General features: G+C 57.8%; 1 protein-coding gene and 1 pseudogene across 1 annotated transcript in view; both read right to left on the bottom strand.

Moving 5' to 3' along the window:
- LOC130016460 (CAP-Gly domain-containing linker protein 1-like) overlaps positions 1 to 15926 on the bottom strand; it is a 33638-nt gene extending 17712 nt beyond the window's left edge. The window contains 10 exon segments of the mRNA XM_056107174.1: positions 532 to 591; positions 2748 to 3203; positions 4028 to 4070; positions 4667 to 4770; positions 5125 to 5144; positions 5147 to 5321; positions 8936 to 9158; positions 10928 to 11052; positions 14546 to 15087; positions 15819 to 15926. Coding sequence (XP_055963149.1) covers positions 532 to 591; positions 2748 to 3203; positions 4028 to 4070; positions 4667 to 4770; positions 5125 to 5144; positions 5147 to 5321; positions 8936 to 9158; positions 10928 to 11052; positions 14546 to 15087; positions 15819 to 15903 — 1833 coding nt within the window. The 5' untranslated portion in view covers positions 15904 to 15926.
- A 2404-nt stretch (positions 15927 to 18330) lies between these two features.
- The window catches only part of LOC130016459 (vacuolar protein sorting-associated protein 33A-like), a 40231-nt pseudogene continuing 32933 nt past the window's right edge, over positions 18331 to 25628 (bottom strand).

Below are 25628 nucleotides of genomic sequence, written 5' to 3'. Positions count from 1 at the left end.
GAAGGTCTCAGCACAGCTGAATACTAAAAAGCCCAAGACACAAACAAACAAACACACACACACACACACACACACACACACACACACACATCCTAAAAAGAAAACCAGAAAACACACTTTGATCCAGTGCAGGAAGGTGTCTGGAAGGTTCCAGAAAACCGGCCTTACCAGCACATGTCTCTCACCCCCTCCCCTTGCTGTGAGCCCCCAGTGCTCCCGGCTGGCAGGGGAGACAGAGCCGAGGGAGCAGGGGGCACGGGAGAGGAGCCTGAGGCGCTGCTGAGGGGAGGAAGGAGCCCGGCACTCCGGGAGCATCGCTGGCCACTCACTGATCAGGCAGAGGCGGAGGGCACAGAGGGGACAGAGCAGCGCACCTACCTTTGCTGCCCCAATGGGGGCTCACGCAGCCCCTGGGGCTTTCTAGCTGACACGCTCGTGAGCCTCAGAGGCGATAGGGCCGAGCTCGCCTGAGGAGGCTTCGCTTTTCCCTCAGCAAGGTGAAGATCAGCGTCCAACTCCCCTGGTACTCACCAAACTCCGAAGATCTTTCTCCAAAGCCTCCTTCACTCGGCCGGCTTCGTTCAAGTTCTCCTGAAGACTACGAAGCGCTAGCTCCTTCCCCTGCAGCTCCTTGGCCAGGCTATCGGCCTACCAGAGTCACAAGGATGGAGTGAATGGACCAAGGGGACGAACAGAAACAGGAAGGGGAAAACAAAACAGAAAACACGTATGAGAAGCCCATGACCCAACACAACCCCAAAGAACAGAGGCGTGAGGTGAGCGTGATTGCCTGAAGCTCTGAAAGCCAAGGCCTTGGCGCCATCAGTTCTGGTGATGACTGTCTAGTGGTTACTGAAAACGGCTCAAACAGAGGCGTTTTCTAGACCTAAATTTGGAGCGACCAGAAAATAAGAAAGCCTATGAGAAAGACTGACTTTCCAGGGGCGGGGAGACGGCACAAAGGGCTGGAGTACACACCAGGCCCGAGTTGGAACTGCAGCACCACTGGGCGAGCCTGAGATCGGTCCACAAGCTGAAAAGACCCACTACTGCTGGGCGGGAGGACCCCAGAGCCGAGAGCATGGCTTGGCGAGGAAGAAGGACGTAAGCAAGGGAGGAGGGAGGCTAAGGATACGAAGGAGGGAGGGAGGAAACAGGGAAGAAAGGGAAAGGGAGGGGAAGGAGGGAAGAACAGGTTATCTTTTTTTTTCTTTTTGGCCCGCTCAAGCTAATCGATGAACAACGGGAGGACAGTGACAATGACAGTGACCCTATGGGATCCTGGAGATGGAACTCACGTAGGTCGTGTGCAAGGCAAATGCCCTTCCCACTGTACTATCACTCTGGCCCCCAAGATTTACTTTCTTGTAGTTTCTTGTCTGTGACTTTAAAAGTCTGAGGTGTTTCAATATGAAATTTAAATTGAAGAACCTCTAATCCACTAGACAGCAGTCACCAGAACTTGACGTTTGTTACATCTTGATGCGAACAAGTGGGTCAACTATCCCCTGCTGTGTCCTAGGAATTGATTCCGTTTGTTTCTGGAATGCCAGCTAAGGAGTCCTGAGTCCTGAGAGGAACTCCCGGGGGTCTCTGGGTCCTTCTGTTATGTCTGTCAGTCCTGTCTACAAATCCCACAGCCCTTCCAACTTGGCCAACAGAGAAGTTTCTCCAACAACGCGCACAGCGCCAGGGGGGTGGGAGGGGGGCGGCTGGGAGGGCGCGTCTCTGCCACCACAATCCTATAGGAGGAAAAGGGCATTTCTCGGGGCCCCTTGGGGAGAACTGCAGCTTCCTCGGCTTGGCCCAGATCTCACTGTCTTGTCCTTCCCCAGGGTCAGGGCTACCATGAGAGTCCATGCCCGTGGCCAGCAGGAGGCCATGCTGGAAGGCGGACTTGGCCCAAGCACCCCTTAGAGGCTGAAAGGGATGAAATCTCTGCAGGGCTGGGCTGGGGCTTGTGCTGCAGGCAGGGAGGGGTCGGCAATGAGAAATACCAAGATGGGCCACGTCACCAGCCCTGAGGGAGCTCAGAGGTTCAGAGGCATTGAGCACCAGCTGGAAACTGAGGCACCTCGGGGAGAGGACAGCAAAGCAGTCACACGAGCAGGTGGTCAGCAAGGTCAGGGAAAGACCCCTGCGGCCAGCCTCGAGCCCAAGTGTCTGGGCGGACTCGGCGAGTACGCAGGGGGCCCAAGGTGGGGGGGCCGAGGTTTGCTTTGGGGGCTCCTATCTTGTTTTCTCACTGGCCTTGTGAAGAGTTCTCTGTTTCAGAAAGACCCCAGATGGGCCCGATTAGCCAGGGCCTAGGCTAGCATGGCATCCGGGTGCTGGGGACCAATGACCGCCCCAGAATCATGCCGACACGTTCTCAGTCCCATCAGAGGGAACCGCACGGGACGTGACTGGGAGACCTGTCAGCACCAAGCCGGAACACGGCGGCAAGTACACAGAGACACAGCATGCAGGGAGCGAGCGTGGAAGAGGGCGAGGGCGCCCGGGTACCAACCTGCCGCTCTCGGCCCGCTCTGCATTCTCTAACTCCTGAATCTGCCGCTCAGCCACCTGGAGCTGCCGCCTGAGCTTCTCCATTCCCAATTTACCTCGGAACTGGCCTTCCAGAGCCCATCGAGCTGCAAGAGCTTCTGCTGGTTGACCTCCAGCTGCGCCGTGGCGTTGGCCAGGGCCTGGGCTTGCTGACTACACATGGCCCGCAACCCCTCCAGGTGCTTTACCTTCGTCTCCGCCTCCTGCAGCTTGTTCAGGGCGTCCTCCATCTCCACTAGGTGCTGGTCCTTGCTCTGGTCGAGCTTGGCCCACGCGGCCTCCAGGCTGTTCTTCTGCTCCTGGGCCATCCTGACCAGCCGCGACCTGAGCGTCTGCAGCTCAGAGGCGTGCGCTGCACGCTCAGCCGCCAGCTGGGCCTTCAGGTTCTCCACCTCCTGCTGGTACTCGAACTGCAGCCTCTCCATCTGCATCTTGAGCTCGGCCAGCTCGGCCGCCTCGGCGCCCACGCCCCGGCTCACGGCCGCCTTCGGCTCGCCCATGGCCTGTTGGTGCGGGGCGATGGCCGTCTCCAGCTTGGACTTCCACAGGGCGATCACGTCCGCGTTCTCCTTGTTGGCATGGTCCAGCTTGGTTCTCAGCCCCTCGTTCTCCTTGGCGAGCTTCTCGGAGGCCGCCTGCAGGGCCTTCACCTCCTTCTGGTGGGAAAACAAAATTTCCATGAGCTTAAAACAGGAAGGAAAAGAAGCAGAAACAGAAATTATTCTTTTGCAAACTGTTTGCTTCTTCTTGTTTTAAGGAATACCTTCAAAAAACTGGGGTTCTAAAGGATTTGATTTGTGCTGCTCGACTGAAAATCAAAGCTGAGGCAAAGGCGTAGACCCAACTGTCAGAACGAGAGAAAAACGCTCATCAACAGCAGCCTCCAGCCCCAAGGAGCAGAGGTGCCTCAGCCGGGCCCTGCCAGGTGCATGACCCCTGGTATCCCTGTCTGATTCGGAGTCTCCAGCAGAAGTGGTCCCGGCGGGGTCGGCCAGGCCACCCCGCATCCTTGCCTGCACCCTGCAAGTCTCTGGGACCTGCCCGGGCTTTACCTCCAGGTCGCCTTTGGTGATGGACTCCTCTTCGACTCGGAACTGGAGGTCCTCCACTTTCCTGTGGGGGAGAGGGAGAGTTGTGAGGGGCGTCACTGCTGCCCCCCATGAGGGCCACCACCCTGTAGATGCGTGCCCGACCCAGCCCCCGGCTCCACACACAGGAGGGCTGAGAGAGTCAGCGAGGGCCAGAGAGAGAGTACAGCGGGCAGGGCGTTTGTCTTGCACGTGGCCGACCCGGGTTCAATTCCCAGCATCCCATTATGGTCCCTTGGGCAATGCCAGGAGTAATTCCTGATTGCCGAGGCAGGAATAACCCCAGAGCATCGCTGGGTTGACCCAAAAAGAAAAAAGAGAAAGTCAGCGAGTCCCCTCGGCTGCGAGCACTGGGTGGGACCCGCAGGCTACAGGAGGAAGCTCTTTCGAGCCAATGCCAGGCGCAGTGTCATATCAGCCTTTTCTGCCTCGCAGCTAACAGAGGTCATTAAAGACTGACCCGGGGCGCATACTAGTTCCTGTCAGCCAGCTCCTGTCCCCACATCGGGACAACAACGGAGCCCCTGGGGGAGAAGCAGCAAACGACTCGGGGCTGGGGGGGCAGGAGGGGCTCCCAGGGGACGTGGAGTGTTCGGCATGTGCAGCTGAGGAGCTGAGCCGGGTACTGGCAGTGCCCCTGGGCACCACACTGCCGGGAGCCCATCTGAGAAGACCGTCTTGGCCGGCACCCCGTGTCCGTCTGTCTGCAGCCTGGCCTGAGCCCTGCCTGTCTGCTGCCGTGCCCCATGGGTGCTGCGGGTTTCCTCCCGCCCAGGATTAACCCCAGGGACTCCCACAGGGCCCCACTGGGATACGACAGTTCCCAGCCACCCAGCACATGTCTCCGGAACACCAGGCCACGTGGACACAGCAGTGAGGGCCGGGGGTGCCTGGGCTCCAGTGAGCTCCCCCCATTCCTCCCCATGAGGCCACGCTCAGGACTGGGCACCCGGTGGTTTCTGGTTCTCACAGCCCCGGAAGGCCGGCGCGCCCCGCCCGAGGCAGTTCCCCAGCTTGGGGCACGGCCTCACCTCTTCTCCTCCTCCAGCTGGTTCAGCAGCTCCACCTTCTCCCGGTCGCTCGCTTCCAGCATGGCCCGCTGCTTGTCCATCTTGGCCCCTAGCTCCAGGACGTGCTGTGGAGGCAACTGTGCGTGAGTGTCCTCGCCCGCCCCCGACAGCCCTCTGTGGGCTGGCACCGCCACCTGCCACCGCGGCACACTGAACGCGTCTCCCACATAAGCTGCAGCGTTTCTGGAAGGCCGGAAGGGAACCACACCACGAAAGCACCAGCGGGGACAACTTGGCGCTCCCGGAACCCCCACGGGGTGAGGATAAGGGGCATGTGATCAAACCACGCGCTGGATGCCACCGCAACGACGGCAGACGGGGACCCATGGCCTCTCCCTGCACTGCCTGCACCAAGGTCGCGCCCAGCATTTGCCGCAAGCGTCTCTTGGCCCCGGCACTGTCGTCTGCACAGACGTCACCTGGTCGTGCCCGTCCCGGCCAGGGCCAGCTCCTGCTCTATCACCCCCACATGGCTCGTGGCCTTGGCCACCTCCACCCTCTCCAGGTCCCGCTGGGCCAGCAGCTGCTGAATGTGCTGCTGCTTCTCCTTCAGTGCCTCTTGGAGGGCAGTGGTGCTGGAGATCTTGCAGGCATAGCGAGAGGAGGTTTCTGGCAACTGCAAAGGAAAAAGAGACGTGAAGGGGGTGGGGGTGGCGGACGCGGGCATGCACACGGCTATCCTCAGCAAAGCAGATGGAGCAGCGCTGCATCCGTGCATATGGGCCAGCGACTCTTAGCAGAAGCATCTTGAAACCTTCCCGAAGATCCTTGGACAGGACCTGAGCTCCACTGACGGGCTTCGTGGGAATCCAGAGACTCTTCTGGAGAGCCGGAGGCAGCCCCCTCCACAGCCCACTCTGGCTTGAGCTTCCTTAAGGCTGAGCCCTTGGCATGAGCTTGAGGCCGCCTCCAGCATCTTCAGCCTTGCAGGTCCGTCTGGGTCTCCCAGGGCAGCCTGGCCCTTCTCTCTTCCTCTTCCTTCCAGCTCACCTCGCTCTCCCCAGCACCCGCCCCAGGCCTGAATAGCACTAACCAGAGACTCTTGTCTCTGGGAATGGCCTCGTGCCCCTGAGGGTCACTAGGTGTGACCCCATAAAAGACCCCTGTGCCATCTGCCTTTGAAAGTGGGGGATGAGAGGCTAGAATGGTAAAGTTGCGGGGAAGGCGCTGGCCTTGCACGCCGCTGCCCCAGCTGGATCCCAGGTACCCACCCCATAGGGTCCCGAGCCCACCAGGAGTGAGTCCTGAGTGCAGAGCCCGGAGGAAGTCCTGAGCATTGCTGGGGTGTGGCCCAAAATCCAGGAAAAAAAGGAACAAGTGGTGGGTGAGCATGTGTGAGGGCTCACGCCCAGCGAGCAGGACCGCAAGGGCAGCTCAGGGGAAGACCAAGCACAAAGGGAAGGAGAGAAGAGGCAAAGACAGCGAGGAGGGGAGGGGAGTGGGCTGGAGGGCCGGGGGGACCGGGGGTCCTGTCCGTTCTGTCCTGGGCTCGTGGTCGCTCATGGTCGCTCTGCAGACCCAGTTTCCTTGCGGCACAACGGCCCCTGCAGGCGGGGACACAGCGGGACCTGGTCTTCATTCTTCAGGCACACGGTGGCGGGGGCTGGGGCGGGGGTGGCCGAGGACGTCCGCTCCTTCTGCCCGGCCACGCCTGACCCATCGCCCTGCTCTTGCCGCTTCCCTGCGTCATCTGAGCTGCTGCCAATTGCCTGCTGACTGACGGGCCCAGCAGGGCCCAGGCCGTCCACTGCTGCTTTGCCTGCTGGGAGCTCTCGAGCTACCTGGTTCTGTCCGGGGAGCGGCTCATCCTTGCCTCTGCGTAAGGATCTGGCCGTGACTTCCCAATACACTTAAAGTATATTGGTCAGATTAAAAGCCCGGCAAGCTACCGAGAGTATTCGATATGCCAGACACAGTAACAATAAAGTTTCCAATGGAGACGTTACTGGGGCCACTAGAGCAAATCGACGATCAACGGGAGGGCCTTTACTTGCTTTACTTACTAAATGCTCTCCCCAGGGCCAAAGAGTCTATTGTGGGGTGGGGGGGGTGGGGGAAGGTACTTTCAGAGGTTCAAGATCCAGCAACGTCAGGAGTGACACCACCCCCCTGCAGAGAGCCAGGAATAAGCCCTGAGCACCCCTGAGTGTGGCCCCAAAACCAAATAATAAATAAATAAAATTTCTAGGAGCACACGAGCTCTCGGGCCCAGCCATGTGCAGTGCTGCCGGGAAGTGCACTCAACTCTGATTTCAAGGGGTGGCTGGGAAGAGCTTGACAGCCTTGGGGGTCTCCAACAAGACCTGGGCTCAAACCCCCTCCACCAGGAGCAGCCCCCAAGCACCACGCCTGGAGTCCCTGAGCACTGCCAGGTGAGCCCCTCAGTACCAAAGAGCAAAAATAAAAACTAGGAAAGGCGGGCGGTGGTGTTCCCTGAGCCTCCTGGCCTGAGTGGTGGGGCACGCACGCGCTTCCTGGGCCCGAGACAGCTCCCTGAGGAAACCAGCCCGGGAGCGAACGGCTTCTTTCAGCCAACCGTGGAGACGAACGAGACTGCGAGTTCAGGCGCCGGAGCAGGGAGAAAGCAGCACCCCTGGTATGGGGGGAGGCGGTGCTGAGGGGCTGGGCAAGGTCGGGGCCACAAGCTGAACTCAGGATGTTGATGCCAAAGCCTCTGCCCTGCGCGTGGTGTGTGAGGCCCCAGGCTCCATGCCAGCAAGGCCAGCCCCTCTGTGGGAGCCTGGTACCTCAGAGAGCAACTCAGCCAACAAGCGAACCGGGAGGCTCCCACAGGGCACGCCCGGACCTGTGTGCATGTATGTATGCATGCACGTACGTTCCTCTGGGCATGTCTACACACACCTGTGTGCACACGCGCATTGTGTCTATGCAGGTACGTGCCTGTGTGTACACACCCATAAGCCTGTGTATATACGGTATGCACTACGTGTACATGTATGAGTGGCTGTGAGTGTGTGAACGGTTGTGTGTGCACGTATGGAATTACATTGTCGAGGTATACTTCCATGAAGCCACACAGACTCATTCTATATTCCTGTCATATGTGCTAACGGTGATGTGCAGTGTAGGAGTGAGCTCCGCCCTGCGTAAAGATATGCAAGGCAGGGGCCAAAGGGCTGGAGAGCGAAGCCCCAGCGCTGCCCAGGCTCAATCCCGGAGGCCGCCAGGAAGAATCCCGAGCACAGAAGCGAGAGAAAGCCCTGGGCTCTGCCAGGTGTGACCCCAGAACAGAACAAAACAAGACAGCGGGGGGAGGCTGGAGATACGGCTCAGGCGTGGGGCTCTTGCTCGGATGTGGGAGGCCCCGGCTCAACCCCAGCACTGCAAACGGCCCCTTGAAGCACTGCAGGGTGTGGCCCACAGTCAAGCAGAAAAACAAAACCAAATTCCACAAATGGGCTGGCTCACGAGGGAAGGAGAGGGGCTTCTGAGTCTGCTCCCCTCCTGAATGGCGAGGCGAGGGGAAGGAGGAGTCGGACGTGAGGATGGAGGCAGGGCAGGGAAACCTGGTGGTGGTCGAGCAAGACAGGACTGGCCCCAGGCCTGTGCCCACGGCGCGCGGCCTCCTGGCTCCCGTTCCCATGTCGTCTGTTTTGTATCTTCCGTTGCACACACACTCACTCCCTCCTCTTCCGCATCGAGGGTCAATGCAGGGAGCAGAGGGGGCGGCAGGAAGCGCAGCCCCCAGCAAAGCCAGTCCCCCGGGACACATCTCCATCGTGGGCCCGTTTCCCTGTGGGCAATATCTCAGGACACCCTTGCACATTCAGACACACTTTAGTGTTTAGGACTCAGAGAGACATGAGGGTAGAAGCCACGAGGCCCCAGCTTTGACTTGCGGCCCCGCAATGGACAGAAGTCGAGGCCCCTCTGCAAGTCGACAGGGGTGCAGAGGGACAGGAGGGAGCAGGGAGGGACGGAGAGAGCAAACACGCAACGCCAAGCGCCAAGCGTTCCCCAGAGTCCCTGGGTCCTGCTCTGACCCTCCGACGCCCCCTTCAGCTCCCCCACTTCAGCCCTAAGGCGGCCTGAGCCCTGAGCACCCGAGGAAAGGCCCATCCCTGCTCCTGTCACCGGTGGTGGCTGGGAAGCCACTCGCCTGCCCCCCGGAGCTGCTCAGCCCACCCAGTCCTGCTCCGCCTCTCACCCCTGGGGCCGTGGGAGTCTGTGGGGGCCCGAGCACCGCGCGGGGTGGGGGGAGCTTCTTACTAGTCCCACGCGGCTGAGCCTGCTGCTCACGGATGAGGCCACGGAGCTCACGGAGCTGAGCGAGGAGGCCGACGGGCGGCGCTTCAGGCTGGCGGGGGTGGTGGCCATCACACGCCTCCCGGGGGCCGCCTTGGCCTTGGCCGGCGTCGTGGAGGGGAAGCCGATCTTGGTGACTTTGTGAATGGGAGCAAACAAGCCGTACTTGGGCTGACACTGGAAGTACCTGCGACAACGAGGAGGGGGGACAAAAGACCCCTTTGGCAAGAGAGACAGGCGCCGACCGAGGCGTCCACTGAGTCCCACAGTCTCACACGCCCACAGACTAACACGCTCCCACAGCCCCACACTCCCACACACTCACACCCCAACAAACACTCCCACACTCTCACACCCCAACCAACAGTCCCACACTCTCACACTCCCACTCACCCCAACAAACACACTCACATCCCAACCAACACTCCCACATTTCCACAGCACCACACTCACACACACTCACTCCCCAACAAACATCATACCCTCACACAGCCCCCCCCCACACTCTCACCCAACAAACACACACTCACACCCCAACCAACACAAACTCACACTCATACTCCAACCAACACTCCCACACACTCAAACCCCAACAAACACACACTCACACCCCAACAAACACACACTCACATCCCAACAAACACTCCCACACTCACCCCAAGAAACACACACACTCACAACCCAACCAACATTCCCACACTCTCACACTCCCACTCCAACAAACACACACACCACAACAAACACTCCCACATTTCTACAGCCCCACACTCACACATACTCAGTCCCCAACAAACATCATACCCTCCCACAGCCCCACACTCACACACACTCTCACCCAACAAACACACACACTCACACCCCCAACCAAAACTCCCAAACACTCACACCCCAACCAACACACACTCACACTTACACCCCAACCAACACTCTCACACACTCACACCCCAACAAGTACACACTCAGCCCCCAACCAACACTCCCAAACTCTCACACTCCCACACCAAACAAACACACACTCACACCCCAAAAAACACTCCCACATGTCCACAGCCCCAGTCACTCACACTCACTCCCCAACAAACACTCCCACACTCACCCCAAGAAGCAAACACTCTCACACCCCAACCAACACTCCCAAACTCTCACACTCCCACCCCAACAAACACACACACCACAACAAACACTCCCACATTTCCACAGTCCCACACTCACACACACTCACACCCCAACCAACACTCCCACACTCCCAATGTCCCACACTCACAAACACACCCCCTAAAAAACACACTCACACTCACACTCCCACAGTCACACACTCATATACACACCCCTCATACATATATATCCACACCCCAACAAATACTCCCACATTTCCTCAGCCCCACACTCACACCCCAACAAAAATACACTCACACTCACACCCCAACCAACACTCCCACACTCCCACAGCCCCACAGTCACACACACGCACACCCCAACCAACACTTGCACGCTCTCAAACCAACAATGACACGCTCTCATTCCCTCACAAACATGCTCACACCCCCACCAACACTCACATGCTCATGCCCTCACCAACACTCTCACAGCCCCACACTCACACGCTCACATACACACACCCTCATACATACATATCCACACTCCGAAGCACACACATTCATACGTTCACACGCACACTCCCTCGCACGCCTCCCACCCGCACCGCGCAAACCAAGGGCGATTCCAAGCAGCCTCCCCAGAATCTGAAGGGCGACAGCAGGCCCGGGGGGTTCCTGCGGGCCGAGCACAGCTGCATGTGGGAGCCCCAGGCTGTCCCCACATCCCTGCAGGGTCCCCGAGTGCCACCGGAAGTGGCCCCGCCTAAGAAGCAAGTGAAGTGGCCTGCAGTCCCCTCAGCGCCTCCCGGGCACCGTGCATTGCCCCAGGCTGTGTGTGGGGGGGGGCAGGAGGACCCACCTCGTTCCGGCCACGGCGCCATCGTTCTTGCCCAGCGGCTTGTCCAGCTCCACGCCACACCAATCCCCCTTGGCGAAGTCCATCTCCCCGAGGAAGCGCACCACACCGGCCTCCACGCCTCCCACCTGCCGGAGGGACGCGGGTCAGGCACCCTGGACTGTGCACAGTGCCCCCACCCCCGCAAAGGAACATTCTGGCTTCAGAGTAGGGATTTCCTTAAGAAACCTCAAAGGTGAAGGTGCCACTTCTCCCCGCAACCCCTACAGCGTGAGCAGACGCTGCTGCTCAGTGTCCATGCAAGGCAGCGGCGTTCACACCCACTCGCTGACACCGGTGGCCTGGCTGACCATACCCCCGGGAATCTCTGACCCAGGCCAGCCACCTGGTGTGGCGAGGGGGTCGCTGCCCCGCAGGTGTGGGAGCGGAGCCGTGGCAACCCCAACGCTGGAGAACAATTAAGCCAGAAACCAGCTAAAGAAAAATGACTGTTCTCATATCTTAGCGAACTTCCATTTTCCAGTTCTCCTTCACTATGCCTTGGCTTCACGCTTGGCCCCTGGGACGCAGAGCAAAACAGAATCACAGCGTTGGACACTGACGGGAATGCTGACAAATAGAGCTGGAGCACTGGGGGAAGGGCACTTGCTTTGTGTGCGGCCACCCTGGGTTCAATCCTCAGCACCCAAGATGGTCCCCCTAGCCCGCCAAGACTGATTCCTGAGTGCAAAGCTTGAGTGACCCCAAAACCAAAAAGTCAAAACAGAAAGGAGAGAGAGAGAGAGAGAGAGAGAGAGAGAGAGAGAGAGAGAGAGAGAAAGAGAGAGAGAGAGATATCTCAACTAATAATGCCCGAGAGCGCGGTTTTCTTTTTTCGGGTCTGGGGCAGGACTGGGTTCACGTGCTCGGGGGTCACTCGCAGCACGAGGGGTAGCAGCGTCACCCAGGACTGTCTCTGCGAGTCCTGAAGTGCCATCTGCAAAGGCCCTGGCACAGCCTCCGTGGCCAGGCGTGGGCCCTGGGCACTGTGAGTGTGACAAGGAATAAAAGAACAAGAGACAGGTGGCTGGGGTGGCGGCCCTGGGCTGAGAAGAGGCTGCAAAGTTCCTGTCTCACAGCTGGTCAACATGCCGTCCCCGACCCGGAAACAGCCTCCTCTAACAGGACAACTGGAAGCCAGTCAATTCTCTCAAGACCCTGGCGTCATATCCTGGAAATATCATCTGCCCCAAACTGCTGCAAGCCTGTCTCCAGAACATTCTGTCAGAGCTCAGCTGGAGAGAAGGGAAGTGATCTCCCAAGCTCAGGAGAACCACCGCACATCAGCCCGGAGAAGCTCTTCACGGTTGGGCTCTGAGACGCCACAGGACGGACAGAGTGACCTCCCGCTCTGAGACACCATAAGACTGACCAGAGCGACTGACTGTTCCGCTCTGCGACCCCTGCCTACTTGCGAGCACAGACGGGACTTGAGGTCAGAGCTGGGCATTTCCAGTGACCCCAATGAGGGTCCCTGAGTCTCCAAAGAGAACCAAAGTAGCACAAGCATGGGGGCAACCTGTCCACTGCCAGTGACAGGGAGTGCCAGGGGCAGGGGACCGTCTTCCACAGGCCTAAGTCTGGAACAGCCATGTCAGAGCCTTCGAAGGGCTCCTCGGAGGTCAGTCCCGTAAACATCGGGGTCAGCTGGCGCAGAACCTAGACTTCCTGTGCGCAGGGAAGAATGGGGCAAAGGGCAGGAGGCCCTTTGGAGAGCCGGGAGGGCGCCAGCCCTGCAGGGGAGCTTCGCCTCAGTGCCCCGAGGCCAGCCCCCACTCGCCACGGCCTCCTGACCCCGGCTGCATTAGGCCGTGGAGCGCCAAGCAAACCTTCCTTGAATTAGGAAAAAGACCAAAGAAAGTGTTTGGGTTTTCTTTTTTCCCCCTTCTTCTTTCAGAAAACAGCCCTTATGCTGGTTGTGGTCCCCCAAAAAAACCCTCAAAAACTTTTTTTTGAAAGGCGTGCTCTAGCTGAGGTATGGAGCGATGGAACAGCACAGTGGGCAGGGCGTTGGCCTTGCACACACCTGCCCAGATGTGGTCCCTGAGCACAGGGCCAGGAGTCAGCCCTGAGCACCACCACCAATAAATAAATAACTAATCAGAGTTATTCACCGCAAAGCCAGTGGTGGTGTCCCCGCTCCCTTGTTCCAACGACACTGGTGTCCCTGTGTCCGGGTGTGGACGGTTGTAAATGCAAGTTAAAAAAAAAAAGTCTTTTTTCTTCTTTGGGTCTTTGGCTCACACCTGGCGATGCTCAGGGGTGACTCCTGGCTCTGCACTCAGGAATCATTCCTGCGATGCTTGGGGGACCCTATGGGATACCGGGGAACCCAGGTTTGCTGAGTGCAAGGCAAACACCCTCTCTGCTGTTCTACTGCTCCAGCCCCCCAAACAGTCTTTAAACCGTGAGTCTCCTCCAGCTCCAATTCCCTCCCCGTGTTACTCTTTGGCCATCCCCGAACCCCGACCGTGACCCTCCAGAACTCTCCGAGGGCCACCCTGCGCCTGCAGGCGGGTCACCTCACTGCTCTCCTCTCCGGCCTCCACAGCTCGGACACTGGCCTGGCGGTGGCCATCCCTGTGGTCCCCGGGAAGCCACTGGCTCCGGGCCAGCCCCCAGTCTGTCCAGAGCCGCCCACCTCAGACGTCCCTGAGGGGACTTTTCCCGGCCGCTTCCCACGGGTTCTGAAAGCGTTATTGAGTGCTTCTGCTGGGGGAGAACAGTTGTCTACAGCCAAGCGCCTCTGCTTTGGGGACCTGTGCAGAGGAATGGGCTTGGGGTGGACTGAGGATGCCACGTGCAGGGACCTGGTGACCCCCACCAGAAACTCATCTCATGGGGGTGCCCCCTCGCCCCCACCTTCCAGTAGCTGCTCAGAGAAACACAAGAGCAGGTGCTGTGTCTGAAGATCGAGCAACCAAGACAGCAAAACATACTCTTGAGAATGTTCGGGAGACGGGTCCCGACCCGTGGCCTACTCAGGGTCCATCCCCGACACCCCAGATGGTCCACTGAACCCTACCAGGAGTGATCCCTGAGTTCACCACCAGGAGGAAGCCCTGAGCACGGCCAGGTGTGGCCCAAACACCAAACCACACACGTCTGGAGAGACGGCTCAGGGCTTGCGCACAGCCGGGCACGGAATGGCCCGGAGCGGCTCGGGGTGAGCCCTGTGACGCCCCAAACACAAACATCAGAAACCAGAGAAATGGAACCGATTTCCAAATTTGTTCGTTGGTTTGTTTTCTGAGTCACAGTCAGAGTGCTCAGGGCTTACTTCTGGCTTGGTGCTCAGGGATCACTATGGGATGTGCTTGGGAGACTGTACATGGGACCAAGACTTAAACCCCAGGTCAGAGGCGTGCAAAGCACGCGGCCTCCCCAAGGCATGACCCCTCCATCCTGTTTTGGCTAAACTGGTAAAACTGGCAGCATCCCCGCACGCATCCATCACGCTGGAAACTGCAGGACCAGGCGTTCCGGCTGCTCGTCCTTCCACCCAAACCGCGAGTCTGCAAAACCTGATGGACCAGACAGGTGAATGGACACCCACCCGCGACCGCTGCCCTCGGCACTCACCAGCACCCGGTCCCCGAGCTTCAGCTCCTGCTCCCCGTTCTTGAGGGAGCCAGTCTCCGAGAGGTTGGAGATGGACTCGCTGGCCGTCCTGGTCAGGTTGCTGATGTGAGGGGCGGCCGGTGCCTCCTTCGCGGAGGGCTGGGGTGCCTTCGGGGCGGCGGCAGGGGCCGGGGAGGCCGACAGGGGCGGTGTGGCCTGGGCAGCAGGCGCTGGCTGCAGGCCGTTGGTCTCATCGTCGGCCTGCCAGCTCCTGCTCAGCTTGGACGGCCGGGTGAAGATGCCCTTCAGCGGCTCGCACTGGAAGTAGCGCACACCCGCCACCGAGCCGTCGTTCTTGCCGATGGGCTCGTCCAACACGATCCCGGCCCACTGACCAGGGGCAAACTGGGTTTCCCCGAGGAACTGGATGAATCCAGGCGTGTTCCCCTTCACCCAGACTCGTTCCCCGACCTGGAAGTCGTCCACAAACTCCTCCTGCGTCTCCGAGGAGGGGGCGCTGGGGGTTTTCTCCCCAGGCACGGACTTCTCAACGGGAGCAGCCGCTGGAACAGCAGAAAGGGTCAGAGGGTCAGAAGAGTCAGGAAGGGCCTGTCCAGGTACAGTTAAAGTGTGGTGGGGGGGGAGGGACACCCAGCAGTGCTTGGGGCTTCTCCCAGCCAATGCCGGGGGCTGCTTGTGGCGAAGCCTGGCCAGGCCCGCCGTGAAGGGGACGTGCCTACCTACTGCAGCATCCCAGGCCACAGTCATATTTGGGCAGCTGAGGGGAAATCTTTGGACACACCCCGTGATGCTAGGGACCAAGCCAGGCGAAAGCTCCAACCCAGTGTCTTATTTCTGCTGTGCCCACTGGCCCATCTTCTTTTTCTTTTGGGGGGGAGCACCCCAGCCAGTCCGCAGGGCCTATTTCTGGCTCTGCGCTCAGGGTCACTCATGTGAGGTTGAGGCTGGAGAGTCACATGGGGTGCCGGTTGCCCTCCCCACTGTCCTGTGGCTACGGCCGGCAATGAGGCCCTTTAGTCCAGGTGAGTCCACCTCCCTCAGCCTGTCCCCAAGCCCGGGCGAGGGGGTAGCAGTTAGGAGGGAGCGTGTTGGTCGCCTCAGCTGACACCAGTTGCCGTGACACTAAAGTCACAGAATGTGACACTCGTGTGTGAGAGCTGTCCCCAGAGCCATGAACGTGCCTACAGCTCAGGGAGCCCTTCCCGGGCGAGGACTTGGGAGGGGGTTCCCGGGTGGGAATGAGTCTCCCCTGGCCCGGGCTGAGCGCACTTACCGGCCGAGGACGCCTTCAGGGCCCAGCTCCCATGCTTGAGGATCTTGGTGGGGGCCTTCAGCCCACTGGGCCTCAGCAGACTCATGGTCAGGAGGTCAGACGCTGCCGCGGCCACTACCGGACCCTGACCATCGAGCCCACTGTGGGGCCTTCTGAGGCGCACTCGTTCTCAGGGATAAATCTCTGAAGAGCAGAGGAGAGAGTCTGTCTCAGGGGAGCGACCACAGCAGCTTCCGGAGCCCAGAGAGCTGCCAGTCTGACACTCGCCACCCCGAGTGCGACCCCCAGCCTCCCGCACAGCCCCCTGAGTCCACCAAGTGTCATTCCTGCACAAAAACGCAATCCCAAACAAACAAACAACTGCAGATTCGGGGCCAGAGGGCAGAGGGGCCAGGTACTTGCCCTGTGGGCAGCTGACCCTCACGCCCTCCCTGGCATCACACCCACCCCCAAACACATTCAGGAGCCAGAAATCGTCCCTGAGCACTGCGAGTGTCACTGACCACCTCCCCGTCCAGACACTGACTAGCCGGGAGGCGACTCAGCAGTGATCGCTGGTCTTGTGTGTGCGTGTGTGCGTATGTGTGTGTGTGAGGCCCGGGGTTACACACAGAAGCTAAGGCAAGCAACAGGCACACTTTTTTCTATTGGCTGAGAACTGCCAGGGAAAAGGGCTCAGCAAGACTGCGCCAAAGGGGGGCTGGAGAGATAGCACAGTGGTAGGGCATTTGCCTTGCACGCGGCTGACCCAGGTTCGATTCCCAGCATCCCATATGGTCCCCTGAGCTCTGCCAGGACTGATTCCGAGTGCAGACCCAGGAGTAAATCCTGTGCATCACCAGGTGTGACCCAGAAAGAAAAAAAAAATTGCGCCAAAGGGGAGCGAAGGAGGTTTTGGCGTTTCCTTCGTTCCCTGTGAGACTGCCCAAGTTTGATAACCACAAGCCAGTATTAACTCCATTTCTTAACCCACAGAACTGAGGCAGACAGGTGGATGGGGGAAGCGTCGCCATGGCAATGGAACTCCGGGGAAGTCAACAAAAGCTTCATGGCCACCAAAAGACCACCTGAGGGCACGGGACCCAAGGTCTGGTCAAAATTAACCCACATTAGGAGGCCCAGAGCAGGCTGGACCCCCCGAGGGAATAGGAACAAAGGCCAGGAAAGGAATTTCTAAGAGGACCTTGGACCACTCAACTCTACCCCCTTGGCAACCACCCTAGCAACGGACTCTAGGTAGCTAGAAACTCCCACCAGGGGCAGCCTGGGGAAAACCCGAGATTAGGCCCCTTGAACCAAGGGAGGGCGCTCATGTGTGCCCGAGCCCAGGGACTGCTCTTGCCTACGAGGTCGGTCATGTCACGGGCTTCTCCCCTCCTGAGGTGTGGACTTTCTCGAACCGAACGCAACCTAGCAACCTAACGTGTTCAGTGGCTTTCTGCGCCTCTGGAGAAGCCGCACTCTCTCTCGAGCCTGTTACTCCCTCCCTCATTTCCCCTTCCTAAAAGCCTCCAAATAAAATGTTCCTGCTTCAAGCTCATCTCCTGAAATGCTTTTCTGCGAGAAGGACAAAGGCCCGGGGGCCTGAGGAGGTCGAGGATCGACTCCCTTTCCCTGAAAAGGGCAACCCCTCACTCCGGCCCGAGACCCCGGGAAGGCCTAGTGGGCGTCGTGGGGCTGGCAGGGCTCATCGCGCTCATCAGTGCCAGCGCTCCAGCCAGTCCCGGGGGAGTGACATCTTCTCCTCTGCTTCTCATCAGCCCCCCATGAGGGCCCACTAACTTCAGAGTCATTCCATATTTAATAGAAAAGTCCGCAGGGGGCAGAGAGGCAGGACAGTGGGGAGGGCACTTGCCTTCTATCCAGTTGTCCTGGGCTCGATCTCCGTCAGCACAGGGACGTTAGCGGGCCAGGGTGACCCCTGGGCACAGCCAGGTATGGCCACCCCACCCCACCCCACCCAACCCCCAGCCCAACCCCCCAAAATATATATATAACTACTAAAAAAACTTAAACAAACTAAAGATTAAAAACTATCATACACTAAAGAACTGTTAGAGAAAAAAGCCGCCCGCACGCGGGGAAAAAGCCCAGAGACTCAGATTCACCTGTGTCACACTGCACTCGCAGCTTAGAGAACTGAGCTCTGCCAAACAGGCTCGTGCCAGTCTCCTGCAGAGACTGAAAATGGCACTTGGAGTCTAGAACGTTCCAAGGTAGAATGAGAATTCAGCAAGGAGGAGGGCATCATGGGCCCTTCTTAAAGGGGCAGGCGCCACCCTTCGTGACGCCAGGGTCCGGCTGAGGCTCCGGAGGGCTGCCCTGCAGACGCCAACACTAGCTGGCCAATGTCCCTCTGGTCCCTGCGGGGCCCAGTTCTGGACCCCTGGGCCCTGAGAAAGTGGTTTCAGAAAACGTTTGACAAATGTTTGGCAGTTACAGATCTCCAGCTGAGGTCATTCGGCATCCCCCGAGTGGGACCTGGACCCAGTGACCATGCCCAGGGCCCTCCTCAGGAGCCAGGCCATAAAATCTGTGGACGGGAGGGGGGGGCGAGGGGCACGGCGACAGGGCAGAGGCCCTGAGCCCGACCCTGACAGCCCTGCTCTCTGTGACCCCAGTGCTGTGAGCAACACCTGCCGCACCGTGGCCAGGGAGTGGCCCAGCCCACTAAGGACTGAGAGCTGTACAGAGGAGTATGGCCTGGCCTGCTCGGATGGGAGCACAAGCTGAATGAGTGCGGGTCCCCTCGAGGATGAGTGAGCAGGACCGGGGGAGTGGTGGGGAGATGGGGAGGTCGGAGTGACCTAACCTGGGGGCTCAGGACGGGACACCTGGACGGGACACCTGGACGGGACACCTGGCGGTGCTCAGGGCCGACTCTGATCCAGTCATGGGGGCTCATCCTGGCAGGACCAGGGGGGGGGGGGTGACGTACAGGGTGGGGTGGGGTCAGCCACAGGCAAGGCAGGCTCCTTGGCCCTGGGCTACCCTTCCGGTCAAGGATACCTATTTTCTTTCTTTCCTTTTGTTTTTTGGGACACCCGGCAGTGCTCAGGGTTACTCCTGGGTCTGCACTCGGGAATCACTCCTGGCGGTGCTCAGGGGACCTATGGGGTGAGCCATGCACCAGGCAAGCGCCAAGTCTTGATGCCAAGGTGCCCACGAAACACAGTGTGCAACAAGGGACTCTACAGAGAACGTCAGGGCCAGCAAACGCTACGAGGAAGTCAATCAATTCTGAAAAAACACAAAAAGATGCAAAAGGAGGGGCTGAAGTGAGAGCACAGTGGGGAGGGGTTTGCCTTGCTCACGGCTGACCAAGGTTCGATCACCAGTCCTGAGCACTGCCAGGAGTAATTCCTGAGCATCCCTGAGTGTGACCCAAAAAGCAAAAAAAAAAAAAGAAAAAAACAGTGCGAAAGAAAATGTGTTTGAGCTTCACGCCCTACCGAGGTCACCAATTGCCCCCCACGAGCGGCTCTCCGGCACGGCCACGGCCCCAGAAGCACAAGGACTTAACACAGAGAACCAGCAGCTTGGAGCAGAAAAGCAAATGGACTATGTGTTAAACCGCACCATCATGACTGACCGGAGGGGAAAGGGTGTTGCCCCCTTCGCCCTCTCCTCTCTGGAAAGAAAGGTGGCGGCCACACGGGAGCCTGGTGGACAGCAGGTTTGAGCCGGGGGTCGGGGGCGGCAAAAACCTCACGAGAAGGGGGGCGTTCCGGCCCGTTCTTCACGCCCTACCGAAGTCGCCAGTTGCCCCCCACAAGCGGCTCTCCGGCACGGCCACGACTCCAGAGCACAGAAACCAATCTCTTAATTATCTAACTTTTAATAGAAATACTTCCAGGGTTAATAAGTAAAATAGCAGATATCCAACCCAGCTGTAGAAAGCAAATCATTTCACAACGTTTTTTCAGCATGTCTGATTTGGGGGGGGGGGGGGGTTGTAAACTCTAAATAATAATGGTGCATCTTTTATCGAAACAATGAATCGAGTCAAAGTAGACAGAGTGTTAACTAGAACTCATCTGCCTCACAGGAATTGGAAGGGATGGGAGGTGGGGTTCTATTGGGGTTCGCGGTTAAAAATAAGTATTGGTAAAGGGAAATGTGTTTGATATTCACACGACTGAGACCTAAACCTGAAAGCTCTGTAACTTTTCCCACAGTGATTCAATAAATAAATAAATTAAAAAAAAAAAAAGAAAAAAAAGAAAATGTGTTTGAGCCTCACTGTCTCCCTGAGACTTGAGCACTCAGTGCCGTGTGTGAGCCCAGTAGAGTCTCCGGCTTGAACAAGCCCCGACCCCCACACCCCCATGCTCCTGTGTTTGGACCGTGACCCTAAATCCTGTCATGGGATCACGTTTGTCCATGACAAAGACGCTAGCAGGCTCACGCCCCAGAACGTCCCTGCTTCACACAGGCGTGGCACACAGGTCCTGGCCTGCTAGCGGCCGGCAGTGATTCGGCAGGAAGCAGAGGTGTGAGCCTGAACGTGGGTCAAGTCCGTTCCTTCAGCTTGGAGGGGAGGAATGTCCGAGAGGGGGTTTTGAGCACTGCCTCACAAGCATGAGGTCCTGAGTCCAAGCCCCCGGGGTCACACGTGCACCTGGCACAAAGCCGGCACAAACCCGGCAGCTCTGCTGTCCCAGCACCACGCAGGAAGGGGGGTGACCCCAGGGGGAGGGCCACCGAGAGAGGAGGTGGACACCACAGAAAAGAGGAGGGAACACAGGACAGGAGTTGAGGGCTGCAGGGTCGGGAGCACCGGGTAGAGAGCAGCCCTGGGGAGCAGGAGGCCAGGCGGGCGCCCCTTGTCACTGGCCACTCGAGGCAGTCGCACAAGCTGTGTGCAGACCCACGAGGCTGACAGGGCGCCAGGGACAGGGCAACCCCAGCAAGGATTTTTCTTTAAGTTTTGGGCCATGGGGCCAGAACTCTAGTACAGCGGGGAGGGCGTTTGCCTTGCACACAACTGACCCGGGTTCAATCCCGGCATCCCATAGGGACCCCAGAGCACCTCCAGGAGTAAGTCCTGAGTGCAGAGCCAGGAGTGACCCCGGAACATGTCCAGGTGTGACCCAAAAACAAAACAACAGCAGAGCAAGCGGAAGGGCCCGGAAGCTCCGAGCCACGGAAACGCCGAGGTTGGCGCGCACTCGCTCCCGCCCCCCGCCAGGCCAGGCCGGCCTGGGATCAAGGTGCGCGAGCGTCTCCAGACAGGATCTGCCTCAGCGGCTCGGTGCGTTATCTCAGCCTATCACCCAACTCGACTGGGACTGACTCTGGTTATCTCCTTGACTGGTTACCTTGGGCATCTCCGGGGCCAGCCGCCAAGCTCCGTCCTCCCACCTGGCCAGGGCGGGATCAGGTGTCAGCAGCTGGGCCCTGAACACCCCACCTGCCCGTCCAAACGCAACGCAAGCACAAAGGCCAGGCTCGCCCCCAACTCGTAGGACACGACCAAGCTAGGGGCCCCGGAGAGCACTGGGCCCGAGGACGGGTCCCAGAGATCCCCAAATTTCCCTTGCTCGACGGCCCGGCCCAGCAATCTGCATCAACCACTGGGCCCGAGCTCTCTGCTTTCCTTCTGCTTGCTCAGCGAAACGCAGCACCTCACACCTGTGTTTGGAGGGGAGGAACACCAAACTTTTTTTTTTTGGCTTTTTGGGTCACACCTGGCGATGCACAAGGGTTATTCCTGGCTCTGCACTCACAGGGGTTACTCCTGGCTCTGCACTCAGGAGTTACTCCTGGCGGTGCTCAGGGGACCATATGGATGCTGGGACTCGAACCCGGGTTGGCCACGTGAAAGGCACACGCCCTACCCGCTGTGCTATGTCTCCAGCCCCGGAACTCCAAACTTTATATAGAAAACAATGTATTTCACAATGCCTTTTCAGCCATTCTGATTGTCGGGGGGTAAATTCTAAACAATCATGGTGCATCTTTTGTTGAAATAATGAATGTAATCAATGTAGAGGAGAGTTAAGGAGAAATCATCTACCTCACAGGCATTGGGTGGGTGGGAGGTGGGGTATATTGGGATTCTTGGTGGTGAAAAATGAGCACTGGTGAAGGGTGAAGGGAAAGGAGTTTGATCATTGCATGACCGAGACTTAAATCTGAAAGCTTTGTAACTTTTCCCACAGTGATTCAATAAATAAATATAAGAAGAAAAATAATAAATAAATAAAATTATGAAAAACAAAAAAAAGTAAGGTGGAGTTCAAGCCCAATTCAATCAGCTAATCAGTGGCTGAATAAATAGCAGTACTCCTACATTAAAAACAAACAAACAAACAAACGAAAAACACCACTTGTTAGGCGAGTGCATCAGCAGCCTGATGGCACCTTCAGACTCCAGATACCCCCAAATTGCTGCTGTGCCTTTGGCCAGACCCCACAAACTTGGGGCAAAGTTTACCAAGAAAGGAAACGGCCAAAAGTTAGGTATGTGGGAAACACACCCACAAGCCACCTCCGGCTCAGCTGTATCATTGGAGGCCTCTCTGGTTCCTGATTGAACTGCTCAATGGCCATGATCCCAGAGACTCAGAAACAAATCTCGAAACCCAGTAGATTTTGGCAGAAATGCGTCTGGTCCCTGCAGTGCTGGGCCCATGGGTTCATGCCTTGGCCTGTTCCCCCTGGCAGCCAGGTGGCCACCATCCTCCAGAGGTCACTGGACAGTCAGGCTTGGGCCCTCAGTGACAAAACTTGTTGGGCCTCACAGGATGGGGGTGGAGCCAGTCCTGTCCTCCCCGTCCCAACGAGACCCCAAGTCATCGTCCATGAACGGCCTCTCTGACTCCTGATCAAGCTGCTTAATGATCAGGATGCCAGAGACTCAGGAGCAAATCTCGGAACCCAGCAGGTTTGGGAAGAAATCCCTCCAGATTGAAGTGTTCAAATTTGGAATTTCAAAATTGCGCGGCCACTACTGCAGCCACACTACATCATAGGTTATTCATAACCAGCAATAGAAAACAAAGTGTCTACTGTTGCCTTTTCAGCAGATCTGAGTGTTGGGGTAAAATCTCAAACAATAATGGTGAGTCTGGTGTCAAAATACCGAATGTGATCAAAGTCGAGAGAGAATAATTTGGAAATCATCTGCCCCACACGTAGGGGGAGGGTGTGGGATGGGGGTATATTGGGGTTGTTGTTGGTGGAGAATGGGCACTGGTGAAGGTATGGGTGTTTCATTGTATGACCGAGACTTAGACCTGAAAGCTTTGTAACTGCTCTCATGGTGATTCAATAAATAAAATCATAAAAAATGAAAAAAGAAGTTAGGTGGAGTTCATGCACAATTCAATCAGCTAATCCGTGGCTGGATAAATAGCAGTACTCCTAAATAAAAAAAAAAGAGAGAGAGAGAAATCCAGAAAAACACGGCAAATCTGTACTCCAAGCACACTCCTCCCCAAACGATCCATTTTCCCCCACCCGAGATAAAGCCGACATGCTATGGGTCACATCCTCCTGCCACTGACCCCCAAAACCCGACGCTCCCTCCTCCCACCCCGGGGACTGATGGCACAAACTCCATCGTTGTGTCACGCCGTACAAGAGACATTTGTCACTAGAACCTGATGACTCACTTCAGAACCTCAACAGAAGCCACAAAGATAGGGAGCACTGCTCGGGGAGCACCATGCAGAGGCTGCTCAGACCCTCTCTGCCTCTGTCCCCCGCCTGCTCTGGGGACGATGCATAAACAAGTGGCCAGGGGTTGAGACCAGAGGAACCAAGCCTGGAGGAAGCCGGTGCTTGTGTTTTGTTTTCTCTGGAGGCCTCTAACTACGGCTCCTCTTAACAGACAAAGAAGGCCGCAAATAGGCAAACACTCTGAACTCGGTTAGCACCCAACTCTGATCTACCGCCAAGATCTGCTCTAAATGAACCTTGAAAGGGTAAGCTAAATATCTCTCAGGGAAGCAAATAACCTTAGGGGATTATCTGCGCTGGTACTAAAAATGGGGGAAAAAAAGTCTGTTTTGTATTTCTTGAAAATGTCAGCTTGACTCAAAGCTGGGGTTTCCGAAGGCAGTTCTGTTTCATCCCGCAGCACAAATGCTTCCTCCCTGCTAGAGCTTTGGCTCACGTCTGTCCAGCGTCTTCTGGACAGGGAAACACCAGCCCTGGGAGGTGTGGCGTGATGGGACACTGGCACACAGGAAGCACCTCAATTTGGGTCATTTTCCCCCCTTAGGACTCCGAGGACCCCTTACCCCTCGGGCAGCACCGCACGACATTCTATCAGGAAGTTACATAAAAATCAGTCTTCCGTTCCAAACAAAATTTCAGGAGCTGCAGACACAGTTCAAGACTATATACAGCCTGAAGGCACAGGACATATGCAAACGGCATCTATTCACTGTCATCAGCGAGCCCCGTCACCCGCCTCACGCTGGCATTCAACTTCAAAATATCCAGATAGAGGAAATTTTTATGTGTCAGGGGGGAAAATGAGAGTTAGCAAGAGCTCGAAGAGAAGAGCAAGCCGGCAAACAGGACTGAGAGAAGGTGACCGGAGGTGAGGCCGGTCGTCTCTGGCCTAACCCGGGTCCCAGCCCCAGCTGCCCTGAAGAACCCACCAGGGGACACCCCACATGCCTCGGAAAACTCACGGACACCCCACATGACATGGAATCCCCCCAACGCTCACAGCCGCTCAGTACTGACTCACACCCGCCCTTCCATGCAAAAGACCTGAAGGAACAAGGATCCCCAGGTCGAAGCTTCTAGTGTCGGGGCTGGAACGATAGTACAGCGGGGAGGGCATTTGCCTTGCATGCAGCCAACCTGGGTTCAAATCCTGGCATCCCATATGGTCCCCTGAGCACCGCCAGGAGTAAATCCTGAGTGCACAGCCAGGAGTAACACCCGTGCATCTCCGGGTGAAAAAATTAACAATAAAAAGATAACACCGTGGAGGTGTGCAGACTGGGGGCGGGGTGCAGAGGGAGACCTCCCAGAGAGCCTGGCCCAGAGTGAGAATAACATCCCCAAAGACCCCGTAGGATGGCTCCGCCAGGTCTGGGGTGCAGCCTCACACTTGAGTCGAAGCCACCCTGGTCAGGATGTCCAAAGAGTCCTCAGAAAAGAACCGGAAACTCTGCATTGGAGCAGACCACAGAGGATGATGCAGGGGAAGGAAAGCATTAGGGGGCCTCTTTCGAACTGCTCAGGGGCCCAGGTGACGGTTCAGAGCGGGAACTGTGTCTGCCTGGGACAGCTAAGCCGGCTCCTGCCCGGCCCTGCCCAGCCCCGAGCACCCAAACAAAACATTCATGTTTAAAAACGGCGTATTACTACAGAGACACCTCTGACAACTCCCACCCGGCGAGGCTCAAGGGATAGGCTCTGCACTCAGGAATTATTCTGGTGGTTCTTTGGGAGCCCCCCAGCGCCTTGAGCCCAATCTAACTGCTCACATGACACACGCCAGGGTGCCCAAGTTCTGGGGTCCCTCGAGCAGAATACCCGGAGTGAGGGCCACTGCGAGCAGCTCAGGTGAGCAGAGCCATGGCTACCCCCGCCGGGATGCTGACTTGGGGGCCATCGTGGGTCAGGGTGGGAGAGAAGGCGTGAATGCAGCGTCCACGGGGGGATGTGGGGCCCTTGGTTCCGACCTGTGTTGGGTCTGCCTGTTGGGATGGCCCCACCCCGCCCGCACAGGGCCAGGAACGACCCTGGGTGTGACCGAGACAGCCCCTACACTCAGCTGGGGTGACCAAGCAGCTTCCTCAAAGCTTCCGCACGGCTGACTGGGAACAGAAGGAGCAGAGA

The sequence above is a fragment of the Sorex fumeus genome, unplaced genomic scaffold (genome assembly GCF_029834395.1).
Source record: "Sorex fumeus unplaced genomic scaffold, SorFum_2.1 ptg000155l, whole genome shotgun sequence".
NCBI lineage: Eukaryota > Metazoa > Chordata > Mammalia > Eulipotyphla > Soricidae > Sorex > Sorex fumeus.
This window is presented reverse-complemented; position numbering and strand designations above follow the sequence as displayed.